We start from the raw sequence: 20,416 nt of genomic DNA, 5'->3' as shown, positions 1-20,416 counted from the left end.
TGAGCTGTTGTTCAGCATCTTAGCTGTGGAGGCCAGTGTCACTGGCCCTCATATGTGGGATCCGAACCGGGGCCCTCTGGCATCCCAAGCGAGTTCTTAACCATCGCGCCACTCGGCCGGCCCCTCCAATGGCTTTTTTTTAAAGAACTAGAACAAAAAATCATCAGATTTGTATGGAACCACAAAAGACCCCAAATAACCAAAGCAATTTTAAGAAAAAAGAATAATGCTGGAGGTATCCCTGATGTCAGCTTGTACTACAGAGTAACAATAATAAAAACAGCATGGTATTGGCAGAAAAACAGACACACAGACCAATGGAATAGAATCGAAAACCCAGAAATAAACTCACATAAATATGGACAGACAATTTTTGACAAAGGAGCCAAAAACATAAAATGGAGAAAAGAAAGCCTCTTCAATAAATGGTGCTGGGAGAATTGGAAAGCCATGTGCAAAAGAATGAAACTAGACTGCTATCTGTCACCATACACCACAAGTAGAGCTTAGACAATTTAAAACATGTCTTCTCAGGTCCTCTTGCAGCTAGAATGCTACACAAAATTAAGTTTGGGCAATCAGAGGCATTCATGAATGCTTTGCAGGCAAAAGTGAACATTTAAAAATGTTGGTTATATGAAGGAGATTGGATATTCTGGGTCACTGGAGTAGTCACCTGGAGTCAAAATTGCTATAGGTGAGCAGCAATGGACTTCTATTAGAACATTTCCATGGTGTTGGTTTTTCCTGGTTCTGTCATTCTTGGCTGTGTGGCATCCAGGCCTGATTCCCTCTACATTTAAAGAAATTCTGTAAGCTAGTCAATACCCTGTAACAAATGCTGCCCTGTTTCAGTTAGCTTAGAGGGTTCTGTTATATGCAACTAATCACCCTGATGAATACAATGTTAAATGTTAAAAATTAGCATTATTGAAAAGAGACATTCTGCCATCTCCCATAGCCCTCTGTCCTTGAGCGCAAACATTGAATTTTAACCCATCAAGGTAGAGAACTGAAAACACCCATACACAAACATAAGCCTGATATAATTATCTTCAACAATAATCAGAAGAAATTCCCCAGTAATTTCCTTGCCAAGAAAATTTCTAAGATAGGTCTGAAAAAAATAGGATCTACTCAACAAGAAATAACAAATCGATTAATGAAAACCAATAAATCAGGATTGAGAACCCCCCCTACTCCCCCCCCAACGACCTTCATCCAGCATTAGTGAGTCTTTGGCAGCGTGTCCTTTCTATTTGCCTTTGAGCAGGGGGCTTCTGTGTAGGTTTGACTTATTACTGCAAGTGAATAGAGAGCACTGATTCTTCTGTGTTTGCCTACTGATAAAAGGGGCACTGAGGATAGCTGGCTCTAGGACTCAGGGGCTGCCGAAGGGCTTTCTAGATACTTTAAGAAATAATTTCAGAATCAGGTGGGCAGGGGTAACCAATGAGCTGACGTCAGCATATCACAGCCTGTAGACAAACATGTCACAACATATTATGGCTGGGAAACTTATTCCTGCCTATTTCTAGGGAGGTTCGTCAGGCAGTGGCAGACTTTTCTAATAATAATATGAGCTATAGCAGACTGTCTTAGTGTCCCACCATTAATTCCCATTCCCATTCACACCTGCAGCTTCCTACTACAAGCACCTATGACTCTCTGCCTGGGAATTGTCTCTGGTCACAGAAGCTAGGCCATGCAGGACTGGCTGGATGCGCTGAGGAGTTAAGCACTTCTGGGAACACCTCTCAACTGGTGCTGAAATGGAGTTGCTGGATAAATAACTTACCATTCATTGGGTGGCACAATGCTGAGGCTTTCTCTCTACAGTAGCCCAGAGGGTCTCCAGCAGGATATACCCCAGTTGCCTACAGCGGTAACCTGCTTATTGTCATACTATGTAATAGTTATCTTCTCTTCCTTGTCTCACGTCCCTGTTCCCTTTCCGGTACAACTCCCCCAAAAATGGTTTGTACCCAGATTCTTGTCTTAGGTTCTGCTTCAGGAGAAACGCATTGTGAGACAATGGCTAATATTTATATACCACCTACTAGTTGCCATACACTGTATTAAGCACTTTATATTTATTACCTATTTAACCCTTATAATAGTCCTGCGAAATAAGCAATATTATTATCCTTATTTTACAAAGGAGAGTACTGAGCTGCAGAAAGCTTGAGTGGTTGGTCTATGATCACACAGCAAAGTATGAGAGACGGAATTTGAACAACAAGCATTCTGGCCCCAGAATCTATGCATCTAACCTCTACTTTATACTATAGATAGACTATAATGTCCAGTATAGTAGCCACTGGCTAAATGTGGCTATTCACATTTAAGTTAATCAAAACTTAATTCATTTAAAAATTGAGCTCTTCGGTTGCACTAGCTATGTTTCACACGATCAAGAGCTATGTGTAGTTAGTGGCTACTGTACTGGAGAGCACAGATATGGAGCATTTCCATTATTGTAGAAAGTTCTATGGGACAGTTATAAAAAACCCTCTTTTAAACATATGGTCTATCTCAAACTTCCTTAACCCCATCGAACTAGTCACTTCTCCAGAAACATCCTTTACATAAGGCAAAGTTGAGGGCCAGAAAAGATAGGAAATGTATTAGGACACTTTAGCATGACTCATAAGAGAGACACTCAGATACTTCTCTTAGCTCTTCTTCCTTCTGATTTGCTCCAGCCAGTTCTAGGAATTACACTTCTATTGTTTTCCTGATGACACTGAAATAGCAGGTAAAAATTCATGTAGCTGGGCCTTGGGCTAGAGGCAGATGTATTAACCGTGACTAGAAGAAACCATCAAAAAACAAAAACATGATCCTGAGATCCTGACTACGAGGGTCTTATAATCAACTGAATATGAATAACTAATATGCTTATATGAATATAGACTAACTGAAAGTGATGCAGCAAGAGCTCAAAGTGCAGCAGTTGGGGTCAGCAGGTGTGGAGGTAACTCAGGCCCTTACTCAGGACGCAACACTGTGACTGATGTGCTTTGGATGATGGCTGTGAGTCATCCAGAGAAGGTTAAGAGGAGAATGGCATGCATTTTAAAAGGATTTCCACCCAAAGTGGCTTTTTAAAAGGTGTGTTTTCCATTTAAAGTATATTTTAGTTACCTGAGAATTTACCTTAGCAAAATCTCTCATTTTTCTGAGAGTGTTGAATGCAGGAGATTTTACTCTAATTAGCTTTACAAGAAAGTTTTATTTCTACTTCCTTTGCAGTATGGAACAATGCTCTCAGACAGGGAGGCGAGTCAATTTGGGTCCTGGGAGTCTGAGCCAAGAGAGAATTTTAATCATCTCAGAGGAACCCAACCTGAGTAATTCCTTGACGTCATTCACTGAGTCTGTCCATGTCTTAGAGTGACCAGCTTGGGTCTGGGCCATTACGCTTTGCTCATTCTCTGGCAGGCACAGACAACTCTAAAAATATTCTCCAGAAGGGACTTCTGTGGGCTAGATGTTGGGTTGGCATCTTTATTTCTCTGGGGTTTGGAGAAAGAAGCCTTCAGAAAGGTGGCCTGTGAAGGGGAGTGGGAATTAGTTGAGGTCGAGTGTCCAGTGGGTTCTGCAAAGATGGTTGGTATCTCCTACCCTTCAGCCAGACTTCTTCACTTGTTTAGTAGAAGAGAAAGCAGTGTGGGGACATACATTTCTAGTATAAACTCTAGTAAATCAGGGAAGCCATCAAGAAGCAACAGCCCCTGACAAGCTCAGGACTTTGAGCAACTGGTCACCTCTGTTGGTGGAGTTATAGGATGGACTTGAATTGGAGTGATTGCAGGTCTTTAAACTGAGTAGTTAAACTCAAGATTTCCTTCTTAATCCTGTACGGTTGGATGGCTACTCCTCCTAGGTCCCAGAAAAGATTAGAGGATTACCATAATGAATGATTAAAATGTCAGCTTCCTTCCTTACTCATGGGCTTATACTCAGCCCCAACCCCCACCCTGCTGACCCACACAGGAGATTGGAGGACTCTTCTTAGAGCAAAGAGAAACAAAGAGAAAAGACTTACAGCTACTCCTAGTTTAGGGTCCCTTCAATAAAATGGCGAGGTTGTTTCTTATCTAACACTCTATATTCAGGCTCATCAATGGACAACTCTACCATCTCCATCTTCTGATTAGCACATTATTATCTCCATCTTAAATATAAATTAGCAGCCATGGAGAACTAGAAATGTGAGGATAGCCTCTAAGAAGATAGGAACAAAACAAATAACCTATGTTTAACAGCTTCAGGGAGCTAGGAGATTTTGCACCCTTTAAATAAAAACAGGAGCCCATAAAAAGTAACACAGAGAATTCCAAAGAGGATCTTGGGAATTAAGAATAGGAGAAAAAGAATTAAAAAATAATGTAAAATTGAAAAAGAAAAACGAGAGTGAGCATGTGAGAGAGAATTATCAAAGAAATAAGGCAAGAAAATTTCCCTGAAGTGAAGGACATGGATTTTCAGATTGCAAGTTTTTTGTCAGTAATTGGAACAATAAATAAAAATAGTCCAACCAGTGCACCTCATTATGGCATTTTAGAACACCAGTGAGAAGATTCTGAAAGACAGAGTGAGGGAGAGAAAGGTAGAGATCCTATACCAAGTAAAGAATAAATGGAAATAAATTTTTCAACAGTCATACTGGAAATACAATGGAGAATATTTTTAAAATTCTGAGTGAAAATGATTTCCAACCTAGAATTTTATTTCTAGAAAATCTGTCATATAATGGTGACTGTGCTCCACCAAAGTGAGAGAGTAAACCAAAAATGAGGAACAAATAGGATCTAGGAAAAGGAATAAACCAGTGATGTACAGAAAGAAAAATTTTAAAATGAAAGAGAGGGAATGACTAACAAAAAAAAATGTACAAGAAAATGAAGAAAATGTAATCAAAGTATAATATATGGCTCAGCTGGGGATAATATTTACAGGGTCTTAATAATAGAAACTCTGAATATGTATTTGACAAACAATGGATGATATTACTATATTGAAAGGATGTGAGTAGGATAGTTCCTGGTTGTATTTTATTTGGGTGGATGGTGATATATATGGACTCCTGTTAAAGACATCATTGTAATATAAGCTTTAGGAGGGAAGGGGGTGGTTTGTTTTGTTCACTATGAACTGCTAGTGCCTAGAACAATGTCTGGCACATAGTAGATACTCAATAAATATTTATTGAATGAATGAAAGTTCCCCTAAGGAATAGTTCTAGAAAATTTGTAAAGAAAGCAGAATAAGTTAAATAAAATAAAAACAAACTTCAAAAGCTATAGTGCCTGGAATCTGTTTCTCTCTAAAAAGTTCTCTCTGAAAATTAAGACTATCATTTTAAAAATTTAAAGGTAACTACATAAAATAGTTAAACTGAGCATCAAAATACTTGAGATGATTTAAAAGACAAAGATATTCCTGAGAAACTATTCTCTGTAAGTCCTTATGCTAGTTTGATTGGGGATGCCTTAAAGCTCAAAACGGTTCCAGGGAAATCAAAATGTAATTTTCTCAGTTTAGAAAGTAAATTATTTTATTGACTTTTTCTTCCATTCACTTACTAATATAATACAAGGATGAGTTGAGGAAAAGTGCCTTGTTTTGCTTTTCATGTTGCTGGAGAAGAAAAGAGAAACCCTCAGTACTTCCTCTCACATTAGTTTCCAGAAAGTTTTCAGTAGGACGCGGATTTGTTTTATTAAATTAAAAACGGTGCATCTTTGGATCAACAATCTCCTTTTCCATCTAATGGATCTAAATTGGATCTGCAGCCCAACTCAACTTGGCTGCGAATTTACTGCTGACTCTTACTGTAATTAAGCCATGGAACTGTGCATTCATTCATCACCTCTCTCACTCCCCCTTCACCCAACATTTGCTGTGCACCTACTATGCGCCAGGCACTGTGCAAAGGTTCTAGAAGAGGAAGAAGATTCAGTGAAATAATTTTGTGTGCTCAGAGCTAAAACAGCCGGTCCCATTGGAGCATTCAAGAAGATAGTCAAAGCACAGAATCAGGTATATTTGTGTGAAGATGGATCTCCGGGTCGGGTGCACACTCTTTCCTGTCAGATCTGGGTCAGGGTCCTAGAAGTTTATAGAAACTTCTGTCCACTTGACCCTAGACAGGAGCTCTGCGCCGGATTGTGGGCCACCCATCGCGCGCCTTTGGAGCGGAAGGTGCAGCCAGGGCTTGTGCCCCCACTCGGTGGCAGCATGGCTGTCTGTCCTAACACTTTAGAAAAATCCTAGTGACACAGACAGAGTCTCTGGAGAGGCTTCTCAGCCCCAACGGTTCAAAATTTCTCCCAAATTCATATTTGTGGGCCTCTGGGGAGACGAAACCCCAACCCAACTCCTTCTGCGCTCCCCGCCGGCTTTCCCCGCTCAGTGCGCCCCTGGTAGCTCGTCGAAGCTAGGGGGTCGGGGAGACGCCGGACCTTCTTTCCACCCCGCCCTTCCCCCATCCCCCATGCTCCCCAGCTATTTCTCAGTGTCCCCAGAACCCTGTGGAGAAGGGTGCAGCGGGGAGCTGCTGGGGCGGGTTGCACCAGATCTAGAGACGGTGGCAGAGGTGCTAGAAGAAAGGGTAGAGGGCAGAGGCGTCGATCAGCTAGTGCCTCCTCGCTGCCCCTTTCCATTCAGCGACCCCTTTCCATGGTCACACATGGGGGAGGGGCGCAGAAGTCTCCCCTGCTACTCGCAAGGCTTGAGGAGGAAGGGCCTCCTAGTAAAAGGCCGTTCGGTGTTCCTGGTTGCATCCAAGAGTGAGGCCAACACTTTGGACGCAGAGAGACCTTCCCACTCTTACAGAGTAACCCTTCAGGGAGCAGCGCTTCCTGGTATGCGGTTACAAAGGTTCTGGGAGTCCCTCCTGCTCAGCTTCCCGTCCGCCACAGCCCGCAGCCACGTTCTACGTCTCGCACAGCGTTCCCAGGGGTAGAATTGACTCGGGCCCGCCCAGCCTCGGAGCACTCTGCCTGCTGGGGTAGAAGTTCCGGTAACAGTCACCGGATTTGGCGGTCGGGATTCTTTGCAGGGTGTTACTAGGTTTCTGTAGCCTAGGTGCTGGAGAGCAATCTGTCCTGGCCCGGCAAGCAGGGTCCTGCCACAGAAAATGAGACCTGCAGGGCCTAGGCAGACATTCCCTGAGCTCCTTTCTGACTTGCACAGGCGATAAGTACCAGCCGCAGGTATCCCACCAGCCTCTGACTTGGCTCCTTGCTCCGCACCCTTGGGCGAGGCTTCCCGAGCTCAGGAGGGGCCGGCTGGCACTTTTGGGGACGCAACAACCACGCCGCGCGCAGGGCTAGCTTGAGGGCTGGAGGATGAGTGGCGCTCCCTCACTTCTACTGCCCCGGCCCGCCTCCCACCCCCTGCACCTCTTCGGCCAGAGCTGGGATCTTCTCCCCACGCCCGGTGTCACGAGGGCCGACAGGGTGGACTCGAGAAACAGGCTTCCCTTAAGAAATACCGAGAGGCTAAGTCCGTGCACGTGGACGTGCGTGCGTACTTGGGGGACAATGTATACCCCTGTGCATATAAATTGTGCCTTTTGCCGAAAGCAGAAACTCGGGGGGTTGTTTTCAGTTCTGGGCAAAGTTGCTTTGGGTTGGTGCGCGCGGTCATTTGCAGAAAACTGATGGGAGGGAGTGACTGTTGTGGTGAGCGCAGGCTTATCTGCGAGGACGTCCGTGTGTGACTGCAAAAGGCAGAGCGCGGGGCTGGGGTCCAGGTGTGTGAGTGCCGTGTGGCAAGCGTGAGTGCGCGCACCCGCCAGCCTGTGGATGTGAGTAGCGCCTGTGTGAAAGCCTGAAGGCTGCCCCTTGGGCTTGCAGCACTCGCTGTCCTTGATGGGTCGGCTCTGGACCTCGGTCCACTCAGCAATCAAGCCCTGCAGGGGAAGTGGGGCCTGGGTGTGGGGCGAGACAGGTGGAGCCCTGGGTACAGGCTGTCCCGCCCAGCAGCTTGGCAAACACACCAGAGGCGCGGGGCAGCTGTGTAAACCAACTCCAGCGCCTAACTGGATGGTCCCGGGTTAGGGTGGGGTATGCTAAGCCCGCAGTCGAGGATTCGGGTGCCCGGGAGGGATGCTTAGCCTCTGTGCAGGCAGTACCGACTTAAACACTTCCCCAGTCCTCTCATCTACTCCTACTAGTTCCGAAGAGTGAGGCGAAGGGGCTTGGCTGCCAGACTGGAAGCAAAACTCCTTTGTGGGTCCCAGAGAGCCAGGGCGCAGGGGTGGGGTGGGGGTGGGGCTGGAGGGACGGGAGCATGGTGGCATGGCGGGAGGGAGGGAAGATAAGTGGAGGATATCTCAGGAGCACCCCATCTTTCAAGGTCCCTCTCCCCTATTACTCCCCTCTTTTGATGTGAGCTGTTTCAGCTGAGACCCCTTAGAACTCAGGACTACTGTTCAACCTCCTGGGGATCCAGGTGGCCGGCGTGGTCCATACTGATGTGGCAGGAGGGGGCGAGAGACTGGAGTTCAGGAGCCAAGAAAGTGAGAGAAGCTCTGGCCCCTCACTTTTTTTTGGTGACACCCAAACTCCCCGGGTTGCCCTCACTTTCTGGACGTGGAGGGCTCTCCACCCTCTCCCAGCCCGACGCTCTCCAAGCAATGACCTCATTGCAAAAAAAAAAAAAAAAAAAAAAAAAAAAAAAAAAAAAAAAAGCCCTGAGCGGATGGATAGCCTCCCTCCCTAGTGGACGGGTGTGGGGAGCCGGAGCAATGACGCAGTCGGAGCTGGGTCGGTCCTGGCCACTTTGGATTGGCCGCGCGGGCTCGTGGGGACCCCCCTCCCACTATCACTGGAATAAGAGCCAAGAGCTCCAGGGGGAAGACGCCCACAGCAGGCGTTGTGTCTATCCGGGTGGACCCGCCGCTTGTTCTCTCCTGCAACTCAAGTCTCCAGGTGAGGAACTTCCCACTCAACTCACTCTGATAACCTGCTTCTGGATTAGTTCATCCAGTTTGCTCCATCTGCCTGCCTGCTTGCCTTTCCTTTGCCTCTCACGACCATCTCGGCCCACCTACAGCCAGGTGCTCCTAGCTCTCTGTCCCTCTCCGGAGAAGGCGGGCGGTTGGGGCGGTCAGTGCATTTTCTTGTAACTAGCACCAGCGGAACCCCAAGCACCCCCAGGGCTTCGCCTGCGCTCTGGAAGCTCCGCGAGCCCAGATCCTCGAGCCTGCTGCCCCTGCACGGGTGCCCTTCGGCGTGCAGGACCCTGCGTGAATTTGGCCTGGGAGTGCCTGCGCGGTCTGTGTCCTCAGGGATCACATTTGATTCCCGGGACCGTGGTTCCCTAAGCCTTCCTCTGAGGCGCCTCCAGCCCGCCAGTCTCCCTGGGGCATTGGCACGGACCTGGGGCAGTGCAGTTAACCGACTAGAACAGTGGGCTCACCTCGGGGTACTGGCGCCCAGTACCTGCTGCTAAACTGCGTCCCAGCGAGCAGAGACCTGAGACACCAGTAGCTGTGGCACATTAAAAATGTTCCCAAATCCAAACCCACAGACTGAGAGATTAGTACTCCTTTCCAATGGACTCTTCCTGCTTTCCCCTCCCCGGGGTTAGCTGTGAATTCAGCGGAGGGAAAGGTGCGCCTGGATTTCTCGGTCCCTGAGAAGACAGGAGCAATGGGAGAGCAAGTCTCCAGCAGGGTGGGTCCGCCCCTGGTCTCTGCAGAGGGCAAAAGGCGTGGGTTTGTGTGCATGCTCACGTTGTGGCTTCTCTCTGGCTTTCCACAGACAGAAAGAGAATCCCCCCACCCCACCGCAGGACACTTGTTTCTGCTCTACCCAGCCATTTACCGCAATGTATCTTTGGGGATTCACAGCAGCCCATCTGGCAAATGGAACGAACCGAGGCACGAGGAGGTGGGGGTAACCTGCCTGAGGCCACAGGGCAGTGTGGCAGAGGCAGGACTGGAACCTAGGTCTGTAGGCTCCAGGCCGAGCTGCTGTTGGTAGTGGTAACGTCATTCTCCCTTTACAGAGAGGCATTATGGGCTTCGGGACGTCCTCCCCCTTCTTGGCTTTCAGCATCTTGGTCCTGTGCCAGGCAGGCGGCCTCCAGGCGGCACCACTTAGGTGAGACAGCCTGAAGCTACTTAGAGCACTCCCCTTCCACTGCCCCTGGGATCAGACAATTCGGTGCCTCTGAAGTCACAGCAGCGAGGCTCCCAGTGAATCAACACCCTCAGGTGGACAAAGGCCTCAAGCTCTGTCAGCTGGGAGCGGGGAGGGAACGGCACATCCTCAGGGGAAGTCACAGGGAGCAGGAAAGCCTGGCTGCTTATCCTGGGGAAGGGCCAGGCAGCAAGTCGGAGCCTATATTGGGTTTACCTCTATTGGGTTTGCTTTCCTTCCTCAGGTCAGCTTTGGAGAGCCTCCCAGACCCTGCTGCACTCAGTGAGAAGGAAGGGCGCCTCCTACTGGCTGCACTGGTAAAGGCCTACGTTCAGAGGAAGGCCAATGAACTGGAGCAGGAGCAGGAGCAGGAGACAGAGGGCTCCAGGTAAGGCTCCCCACCTGCCCTAGCATATCCAGGAGGACATATCCCAGAGCGGTAGGATAAACAACATCTGGCCAGGAGTCCAGAAAGCTGTCATTGTTCACCAGGCCCTGGAGCCCAGCCTTTCTCAGGCTGCATGGAAGACAGAGGTCCAGGGGCAGTTGGAGGGACTGTGGTTAGACACATTAAAAAGATCCATTCCAGAAAGCTGTTAGGAAATGAAATAAGGAGGTGTGGAACCCCTCACTCTGGGAATTGGTCTTGCCCTACTGAGGAGACTTCCCAGCATTGGATTAATTAAGACCGGTAAGTGTGAAGCCTGCAGATGGACCCGGTATATCTCAGGATGTTTCAGAAATTTAACCTGTGTGTGTTGTTCTCTCACACCTGCAAGGAGCCCTCACTGTACATTTGCAAGGTGAAGCCAAAGGCCTTGCAGAGGGTGGGCTCAGGTAGAACAGTGCCTGAGGTAGGTCTGGGCCTTTAGATGTGTAGGACCTGTGGAGATGTGCATGTTGCCACAAGGCTGGGGAGAGCACCCTTCCCCAGTCCCACCTCCTGTGCACCCTGAACTTGGAGCACACACCAGCCCCTGCTGTGGCCCTGGCACTGCCTGGGCAGAGGCACGGGTCATACCTGCATCTGCCCTGACAACCTCTCTGCAGAGCATGAAGGACTGAGCAGCATGACGAAGGCTGGGAAAGGTCACCCCTTCCCCACCGCAGCCCCTCCCCACACTGCCCTGACTGAGCATGTCTCTGGGCTCAACTAATGGAGGACGTGTGAGCCACCCTCCTGCCTGCCCCTCCTGCCCCGGCTCAAAGTGCCCTCTCCCTGATCTAATCTTTTGCATGACTGCCCCCTGGGCATGGTATTGTCTGGCATGTCTTTTCCCTGCAGCCTGGACATCTCCAGAGCTAAGCGGTGCAGTAATCTGAGTACCTGTGTGCTGGGCACATACTCGAAGGACCTGAGCAACTATCATACGTTCTCTGGCATCGGCTTCGGGGCTGACACACCTGGCAAGAAAAGGGATATAGCCAGCAGCTTGGAGAGGGACCGCTACCCTCAGTTTGGGGTGCCCCAGGATGCCAAATGAAGTCTTTCCACTCCCTTCTGACTTCCTTTCTTGCTCCCATTGATGAATGTAATGCATGCAGGTTTCAGTCTGATTGTTCTTCAAGCTGGTATTGGTTGCTTTGCTCATGACAGAGAATGTTGGGGATCTCAGGATGGAAGGAAAGACAGCAGGACTCACAGACCAGGTTGGAGATATGAGAGGGTGAGGGAAGCTTCTTGAGATCTCAGAGGATTTCATGGCAGAGCCCTCCAATTCCTGCTTTATTCCTCTTGCCTCATCCTTGATGAATAAACCTATTTTCTAAAAGGATTTGCACTGTGGCGGTCATTACTCTGGTCCCTGTCCAATGCTTGAGAGTGCCCAGGGCATATGTTTAAAAGTAGCCTTAGCCTCAGGATAGCTGGATACAGGGTTTGGTGAGTGGTCCTTGGGAACCAGCTCCAGCATCAAAAACAGATGTGCTGAGGAGCAGGTAAGCACTTCTCGGGGAGGATCCTGCAAACCCAATTCTTTGAGCCTCTTCCAGGTAAGACTTCAAGGAATTTTCATTTTCCCATGGAAAGTGGTTTTGTTGGTGCTTATGGCTGGGGTATATCTTCTGTGTGCTTCTTGTGTGTCTTGGAGTGAGGCTGGGCCTTTGCTGAGCATGCCTTCCTGGTCCCAAAGGCATTATATGTAAGGGATGGTGAGTGCAGGGTTTTGGTACATGCCCCATGGTTGGGAACTGGGTTCTTTCATGAAGGTCTTTGAGCAGGGCTCCTAGCTAAGGCTGCCAGGCCATTTCTCCTAACAGCTATAGTAACTGCACTTAGGAGACACTTATTCTTAAGTGGTAGGTTGAAGAGCTACAATTCCCTTTCCGAAGGCCCCGTGGGGTAGGCTCCTGCCCCCAACCTTTCACTGACAGGCCTTCTCTTCTTTCTCCATCGTGTAAATCAGTGTCACTGCCCAGAAGAGAGCCTGCAACACTGCCACCTGTGTGACCCATCGGCTGGCAGGCTTGCTGAGCAGATCTGGGGGCGTGGTGAAGAGCAACTTCGTGCCCACCAACGTGGGCTCGGAAGCCTTTGGCCGTCGCCGCAGGGACCTTCAGGCCTGAGCTGCTAAAAGACTCCAGGAAGAAGGTGACTGTCATGGCACTGTGGGATGGGAGGAGAAGGGGTTTGGAGGTTACCATTCATGTTTTGAGACCCACTGGACCTGGTAGTTTCTTCAGACCCTTCTCTCCAATTGCATTCTTCCTCCTGAAGTAGTGAGCTTCTTCTAAAACTCAGCTTGAGATCAGCGCACTAGGACAGGCTTGCAGAGATACAATGCCATCTTTCTGAGAAGAGAAATGAAAGAAATGCTTTCTGGGTTCAGAAAGAGAGGGCCATGCAAACCTTAGCCAGGGCTGCTGCTGCTTAATGAACACAGGTTCAGAAAGCCCTCAACCCTTGTTCAGTGTTCACAGGTTCAGTTCAGAGGGCTATAATCATACTCCTGCTAATGTTAATAGTGACTATTGAATTGTTTTTATTATCATTTGCTTGAAAAGCCTGCTTATATCTCATAGCCATAATTTGTAAATGCTGTTTAAAGAAACACTTCTGTATATTCATGTTCTTTTCAGTAATAATGGTGATTATTCCCTTCTCTTCTCCTTCTCCTTCTCTCCCTCCTTTCTTCTTCTCTGTCTCCTCTTTCTCCTCCTTCTTCTTCCTCTTCTTTTACATTTTTTTTCATCTCAGATTACCATGAAGCTGAACTCACCACTTCTATTAATTTCTGTTGACAACAACTTGGTGAGAAGGCCCCATGGAAGATATACATGTTTGCATCCTAATAGATATCGAAAAAAAGCACCTTTGTCACTCAAAAGGAATGAAATTGAATGCAAAATAAGCTAATTTCACATTTGTTTTGCGTCCTTTTTATATTTGATTCTCTGTGCAGTAAATGTGATGGCATCTCTCATCAGCTTATCTGGTAGCAAATTGGTTCTTTGAGAGCTATCCTATTGATCATGGCAGCTTTGCCAAACTGTCGGGGGACATGAAATCACTGCCTCTTGTGGCCTCTGGGGACACATGGTAATGGTGATGCTATGCCTTGTTGTCTAAGAATATGACTGTATAATTTGTTTAAGGGAATGTCAATATTGTGTCATTTGTGAACATCAAGATTAAAAACATATTTTGGATACATGTGTTTCAAGACCTTGATGGTTTATTTCAACTTATTTTCCTAAATAATAATAATAATTGACATTTTTGAGTGCTTACTATAGGCCAGACAACTTTCTAAGACAGTGCTTTATACCTATAAATTCATTTAATCTTTATGACAACTTTTTGGGGTAGATACCATTATTATTTCCACTTTGCATCTGAGGACACAGAGACACTGAGCAATGAAATTCAAGGTCACACAGAGAGATGGTGACAGACTCAGGTGTTGGTTTCCAGAGCTTACAGTTGCAACCACTGTACTATATGTTTCTCAACAATGGCTCCTGATGTTTTCCAGAGACCAGTGAGCCATTCTTTGACCTAGCTGCTTCACGTGGTAGATCCTCAGATTTTGAAGACAAATGGAAAACTTTAAACATATAAACAAAGTAGTCTTTACAAAATAAATTGAATCCCTTCTACCCATTACTTGGTACTATAGGCTGAATGTGTGTGTCCCCAATCTCCAAATTTGTATGTTGAAACCTAACACCAAAGTGATGGTATTAGGAGGTGGGGCCTTGGAGAGGTGATTAGGTCATGGGATGGCCCTCTTGCCAATGGTATTCGTGCCCTTAAAAATGTGGCCCCAGAGAAGTCCCTTGCTCCTTCCTCACTGTGAGGTTACTGTGAGAAAACCGCTGTGAATGAGGAAGTGGATGCCCCACCAGACACTGAATCTGCTGGTGCCTTGATCTTGGACTCCCCACCTTCTACAACTGTGAGAAATAAATATTTGCTGTTTATAAGCTACACACAGTCTGTAGTATTTTGTTATAGCAGCCCAAATGAACTAAGGCACTTACTTAGCTTCACCAATGATCTACTTATGGTCAATGTTATTACATCTAAGAGCCAGCTATCCCCTGTCCCCAATGTATTATTACATCAATATACTCTGTAAATATTTCCCCATGTATCTCTACATGGAAAGTGCTCTTTAAACATAACCACAATCTCATTTAACAACTCAAATAAATTAACAGTAATTTCTTAGTTCTTTGACATCTCACATCTAGTCATGGTTCAAATTCCTCAGGTATCTTATATATATGTATATATGTTATATATATATAACTATATTTCATATATACATGTATGTATATATAAAACATATATAAAATCAGAGCTCAAATTAGGTCTTCACATTGTTGTTGATTGATATGTTTTAAGACTCTTCTAATCTAGAGGTTCCCCATTCCATCTTTTTTTTTTCCCCCTCCTGCAATTCATTTGTTGGAGAAACTAGGTGATTTGTCCAATAGTTTCCCCCATTCTGAATTTTGATGACTAAATCCCTGTGGTGAGGTTTAGCATGTTCCTTTACCTTCTGTATTTCTCATGAATCAGATTTAGAGTGAGTGAGAAAAAAGAGAAGTAGGAGATGAGGTCAGAGAAGTAATGGGGAGGACAGGTTACGGAGGGGTTTGCAGGGCATAGGAAAGACAGTCAAGCTGTAGTCAATAAAACAGAAACTGCATCAGTAATTTTAACAGACACAATACATAAATAACTGAGTAGATTACTGAAAATGCAAAAGAGAACCAGATGCAGTGCAGAGATAGAAAGTAAAGGAAGCAGCTACCATCCACTGGGCAAGGCAGACAAAGGGAAGAGATGGGGTAATTAGATCTAGAAACTTGGAGAAGGATTCTCTGACCACTAAGAAGGGTATCTTTGAGGAGGTGCAACAAGGCTGTTCTAAATGTATGTCAAAACAAAACAAAGTTGAAAACTGGAATCAACTTACCACCCAAAATATAGAAACTCTGTGGGTGATGATGACAGAGACAGGAATCAAAATAGGAAAGAGAAAGCTTTTTTTTTTCATGCCTTCTTATCTCCTTTTCAGGACTCAATTCAGGACAATTGGCAGAGCCTAATGGAGATTCACCTGACAAAGGAAAATGTGGTTTGCACAACCCGTGTCCTTTTTTTTTTTTAAGATTTTTATTAGAATGCAGCTAACATACAATGTTATATTAGTTTCAGATGTACACCATCATTACTCAACATTTATATACCTAAAGAAGTGATTGCCATGATAAGTTCAGCAACCACCTGACACTGTGCCACACTATCACAATATTATTGACTATATTTCCTATGCTGTACATTACATCCTCAAGACATTTTATACCTGGAAATTGGAACCTGTTATTCCCTTTTACCTTTTCCCCCTCTTTTTAAAATTTTCAACTACAGTTGACATTCAATACTATTTTATATTAATTTCAGGTGTACAGTATAATGGTTAGACATTTATATAATTTAAGAAGTGATCCCCCTGATAAATCTAGTACCCATCTGATACCATACATAGTTATTACAATATTATTGACTATATTCCTTATGCTATACCCTACATCCCAATGATACTGTGTAACAACCATTTTGTATTTCTTAATCCCTTCATCTTTTCACCTACCCCCAATACCCCTCACATCTAGCAACCATCAAAATGTTCTCTGCATCTATGAGTTTGTTTCTGTTTCATTTGTTTACTTTGTTCTTTAGATTCCACTTATAAATTAAATCATATGACATTTGTCTTTCTCTGTCTGACTGCACACAGCACAATACCCTCTAGGTCCATCCATGTTGTTGCAGATAGCAAACTTTCATTCTTTTTTATGGCTGGATAATATTCCATTGTATATATGTACCACCTCTTCTTTACCCATTCATCTATTCAGGGATGCCTGGGTTGCCTTCATATCTTGGCTGTTGTAAACAATACTGCAGTGAACACATGGATGCACACATTCCCTCAAAGTAACATTTTGGGTTTCTTTAGATAAATATCCAGAAGTGGGATTACTGGGTCCTTCTTGGTCTCTTGTTACAGCCTTTGTTTTAAAGTCTATTTTGTCTGGTATGAGTATTGCTACTACAGGTTTTTTTGTTTTTTTTTAAATTTCCATTTTCATGAAATATTTTTTCCACGCTTTACTTTCAGTCTGTGTGTGTCTTTCAATCTGAAGTGAATCTCTTGTTGGCAGCATATGTATGGGTTTTATTTTCTTATCCATTCAGTCACCCTATGTCTTTTGATTGGAACATTTAATCCATTTACATTTAAAATAATTGTTGATAGATATGTAGTTATTGCCATTTTATTATTCATATCTTTGATCTTTTTAAATGTTTTCATCTTAAAACAGTCCCTCTAAGATTCATTGTAATACTGGTTTGGTGGTGATGAACTCCTTTAGCTTTTTCTTGTTTGGGAAGCTCTTTATCTGTCCTTCGATTCTAAATGGTAGCTTTATTGGCTAGAGTAATCTTGGTGAAAAACAAGAACCTCTTCATCACTTTGAATATTTCCTGCCAGTCCCTTCTGGCCTGCAAAGTTTCTGTTGACAAATCAGCTGATAATCTTGTGGGAGCTCCCTTATGGGTAACTAATTGCTTTTCTCTTGCTGCTTTTAAGATTTTTTGCCTTTAAACTTTGGCATTTTAATTATGATGTGTCTTGGTGTGGGCCTTTTTGGGTTCATCTCATTTGAGACTCTGCGCTTCCCGGTCTTCAATATCTATTTCCTTTATCAGGTTAGGGAAGTTTTCTGTTATTTCTTCAAATAGGTTTTTAATTTCTCTCTCCTTTTTCTGGTGCCCATAACATGTGACTATTGGTATGCTTGATGTTGTTCCAGAGGCTCCTTAAATTGTCCTCATTTTTTAAAATTCTTTTTTCTTTTTGCTGTTCTTATTGGGTGTTTTCTGCTACATTACCTTCTAAATTGCTGATTCAGTCCTTTGCTTCATTTAATCTACTGTCGATACCCTCTAATGTATACTTCATTTCTGTTATTGTGTTCTTTATTTCTGCCTTGTTCTTTTTTATGTTTTCTATTTCCATTTTTATGTTTCTTATCTCTTTGTTAAAGCTCTCCCTGAGATCACTGAGCATCCTTATAATCAGTGTTTGGAACTCTGCGTCTGGTAGATTGCTCATCTCTATTTTGTTTAGTTTATTTTCTAGAGCTTAGTTCTATTCTTTTATTTGGGATATGTTTATTTGTCTCCCTATCTTGACTACCTCCCTGTGCTTGTTTCTATGTATTAGGTTGGGCTGCTAGCCTCCCAGTCTTAGTAGAGTGGCCTTATGTAGTACATGTCCTGTGAGGCCCAGTGAGACAGTCTCTCTGGTCACCAGAACTTGGTGCTCCAGGTGTGTCCCTTGTGTGGGTTGTGCATGTCCTCCTGTTGTGGTTGAGACTTTGTTGCTGTTTGCTCATCAATGGGAGGGATTAACCTTGGGCTCATTGATTGTGAAGACTGGCTGTGACTACAATGGAAGAGCTTTGGTGTGGGGACTGACCCTGTGAAGCAGTATTTGCTTTAGCAGGGCTCTGCCCAGCCTGCCTTTGGGTGTGTCATCCTTGGAGGTGGCCAGGTGATGCTTCAACTCAGTCTGAAGCTGGCCACTGGGTGTGTCAGTCCTGGGGCCTCCTGGGAGTGGATCTACTGCAGGCCAAATTCAGCTGCAGCCTGTACCCTCCCCAGGAACACCTGGCATGAGCCACAAAGCAATCTGCAGATGGGTGCCACCTGCAATGGGCTTGGAGGTACTGCAAGAGGCCGAGCCACAAACTGAGGCTGGCTGTTGCCAGAGTCGGGCTTGGGGCTGCTCCACAAAAGGTACGGGACAGGTTAAAGCCAGATGCTGCTTTTTGAGTTTTGTGAACCTTTGAGAAATTTTAGGAATGTCTCCAGCATGAGTCTAGGCAGGTGGTTTGTATGGAAAAACCATTGTGTCTGCTTGGGAGTACCTGAAAGTTGGGTGGGGCAATGTCCCAGGGAATCAAGGTAAAGGAATGGTATTAGCCAGGTTGATGAAGACTCAGATATTGCAGCTGCCTGTGCCTGCATGCAGGGAGGGGGAGGGCTCAAAAAAGAAACAGTGGCTTCCCTCAGCTCCTCCATCTGGGAGAAAGCTGCCCCTCTAGCCCTCACCCTGATACCAGACAACTCAGTTCCTCTCCATATGTCTTTGGCACCTTTCCAGATGCTGCACCAGCACTGGAGCTCAGAATGAGTCCATCAACAAGTAAGTTTGTGTGTGAGCTCCTTAAGAGGATCGCCTGGGACTGCAGTCACACTCTGCCTCACTCAGCCACAATCTCTGCTGGTTTTCACAATAAAAAATTATGGGGATTTCTGTTCCCAACACTGAAACCCTAGGAAGCCTGGTGTAGTGCTGGGACTCCTCACTCCTTTGGGGGGAACCTCTGCAGCTGAGATATCCCTCCTGAGATTTAGTGGTCACATGGAGGTGTGGTACCAAGCTATTCCACATCTCTGCCCCTCCTACCAGTCTCAACGTGCCTTCTACTGCATGTCCTTAGTTTGTAGGGCTTTGGTTCAGCTAGACTTCAGGTGATTTTCAATGATGGTTATTCTGTAGTTTAGTTGTAATTTTATTTTATTTTATTTATTTATTTATTTATTTATTATTATTATTATTATTATTTTTTTAGCTGAGCCATCCTGCTACCTGTTGGCAGCTCAGCGGCTGCTCAGCTCGGGCTGGACTCGAACCGCTGTTGCTCAGAGCTCAAACTCTTGAGCGAGCTCTTAACCAACTGAGCCACTCAGCCGGCCCGGTTGTAATTTTGATGTGGTTGTGAGAGGCGGTAAGCCCAGCATTTACCTACTCTGCCATCTTGACCAGAAATCCCCAGTGTCTTCTTTTGTTTTATTTTATTTTTAAATTATTTTTATTTTTATTTATTATTATTATTTTTATTTATTTATTTATTTATTTATTTTTTAAAAGATTTTTATTGGGGAATTGGGGGATAGGAACAGTGCTGGGGAATTGGGGGAAGGGGAACAGACAAGTTGCTGTCATTTTGTGCTTCAGTCTAGTTGTGGAGGACGTTGCTTCACTGGCCCAAGTTGGCACCATCATTGTGCTCTTCCCAGGCGAGGCAGACCAGTCGCCGGCTTCTGGACGGCCGCTCACTGCGGCTGCTGGCCGCTCACGCTGGCTGCTGACTACACACAGTAGCCCATGGCAACCCACTGCCACAAGGGCTGCAGCCTATGCCGTTGCCGGCGACTTGGCAGCCCAGCTCCAGGTTGAGCTGTTGTTCAGCATCTTAGCTGTGGAGGGCAGTGTCACTGGCCCTCATATGTGGGATCCGAACCGGTACCCTCTGGCATCCCAAGCCAGTTCTTAACCATTGCGCCACTTGGCCGGCCCCCAAGCCAGTTCTTAACCAACGTGCCACTCGGCCAGCCCTGATGGGAACTTTTAAGATCTATTCTTAGCAACTTTGAAATGTATAATATAGTATTGTTAACTATGGTCACCATGCTGTACATTACATCCCCAGGACTTATTTATCTTATAACTGAAATTTGTGCCTTTTGACCACCTTTACCCATTTTGCCAATCCTCCACCTCATGCCTCTGGCAACCACCAATTTACTTTCTGTTTCTATGAGTCTGGTGTGTTTTGTTTTTTTGGTTTGATTCCACATGTAAATGGTATCATACAGTATTTGTCTTTCTCTGCCTGAGTTATTTCACTTAGCATAATACCCTCAAGGTCCATCCATGTTGTAACAA

General features: G+C 45.5%; 1 protein-coding gene across 1 annotated transcript; it reads left to right on the top strand.

Moving 5' to 3' along the window:
• The first annotated feature begins 8,886 nt into the window (after positions 1–8,886).
• On the top strand, positions 8,887–13,774 carry CALCB (calcitonin related polypeptide beta). The gene is made up of 5 exons (XM_019652534.1): positions 8,887–8,945; positions 10,027–10,121; positions 10,405–10,548; positions 12,566–12,750; positions 13,357–13,774. The coding sequence occupies exons 2-4, from the start codon at positions 10,036–10,038 to the stop codon at positions 12,723–12,725; spliced, it is 390 nt and encodes a 129-aa protein (XP_019508079.1). The 5' UTR covers positions 8,887–8,945; positions 10,027–10,035; the 3' UTR covers positions 12,726–12,750; positions 13,357–13,774.
• Positions 13,775–20,416: the final 6,642 nt, after the last annotated feature.

This window comes from Hipposideros armiger, unplaced genomic scaffold (assembly GCF_001890085.2).
Source record: "Hipposideros armiger isolate ML-2016 unplaced genomic scaffold, ASM189008v1 scaffold_181, whole genome shotgun sequence".
NCBI classification, from domain to species: Eukaryota; Metazoa; Chordata; class Mammalia; order Chiroptera; family Hipposideridae; genus Hipposideros; species Hipposideros armiger.
Note: the sequence above shows the minus strand (reverse complement) of the source record. Positions and strands in the feature narration are given on the sequence as shown.

Coding starts and splice junctions, on each gene's coding strand:
- CALCB (XM_019652534.1), top strand. CDS start 10,036: ATGGGCTTCGGGACGTCCTCCCCCTTCTTGGCTTTCAGCATCTTGGTC. Junction 10,122..10,404: donor CTCCAGGCGGCACCACTTAG/GTGAGACAGCCT, acceptor TTCCTTCCTCAG/GTCAGCTTTGGAGAGCCTCC. Junction 10,549..12,565: donor CAGGAGACAGAGGGCTCCAG/GTAAGGCTCCCC, acceptor CGTGTAAATCAG/TGTCACTGCCCAGAAGAGAG.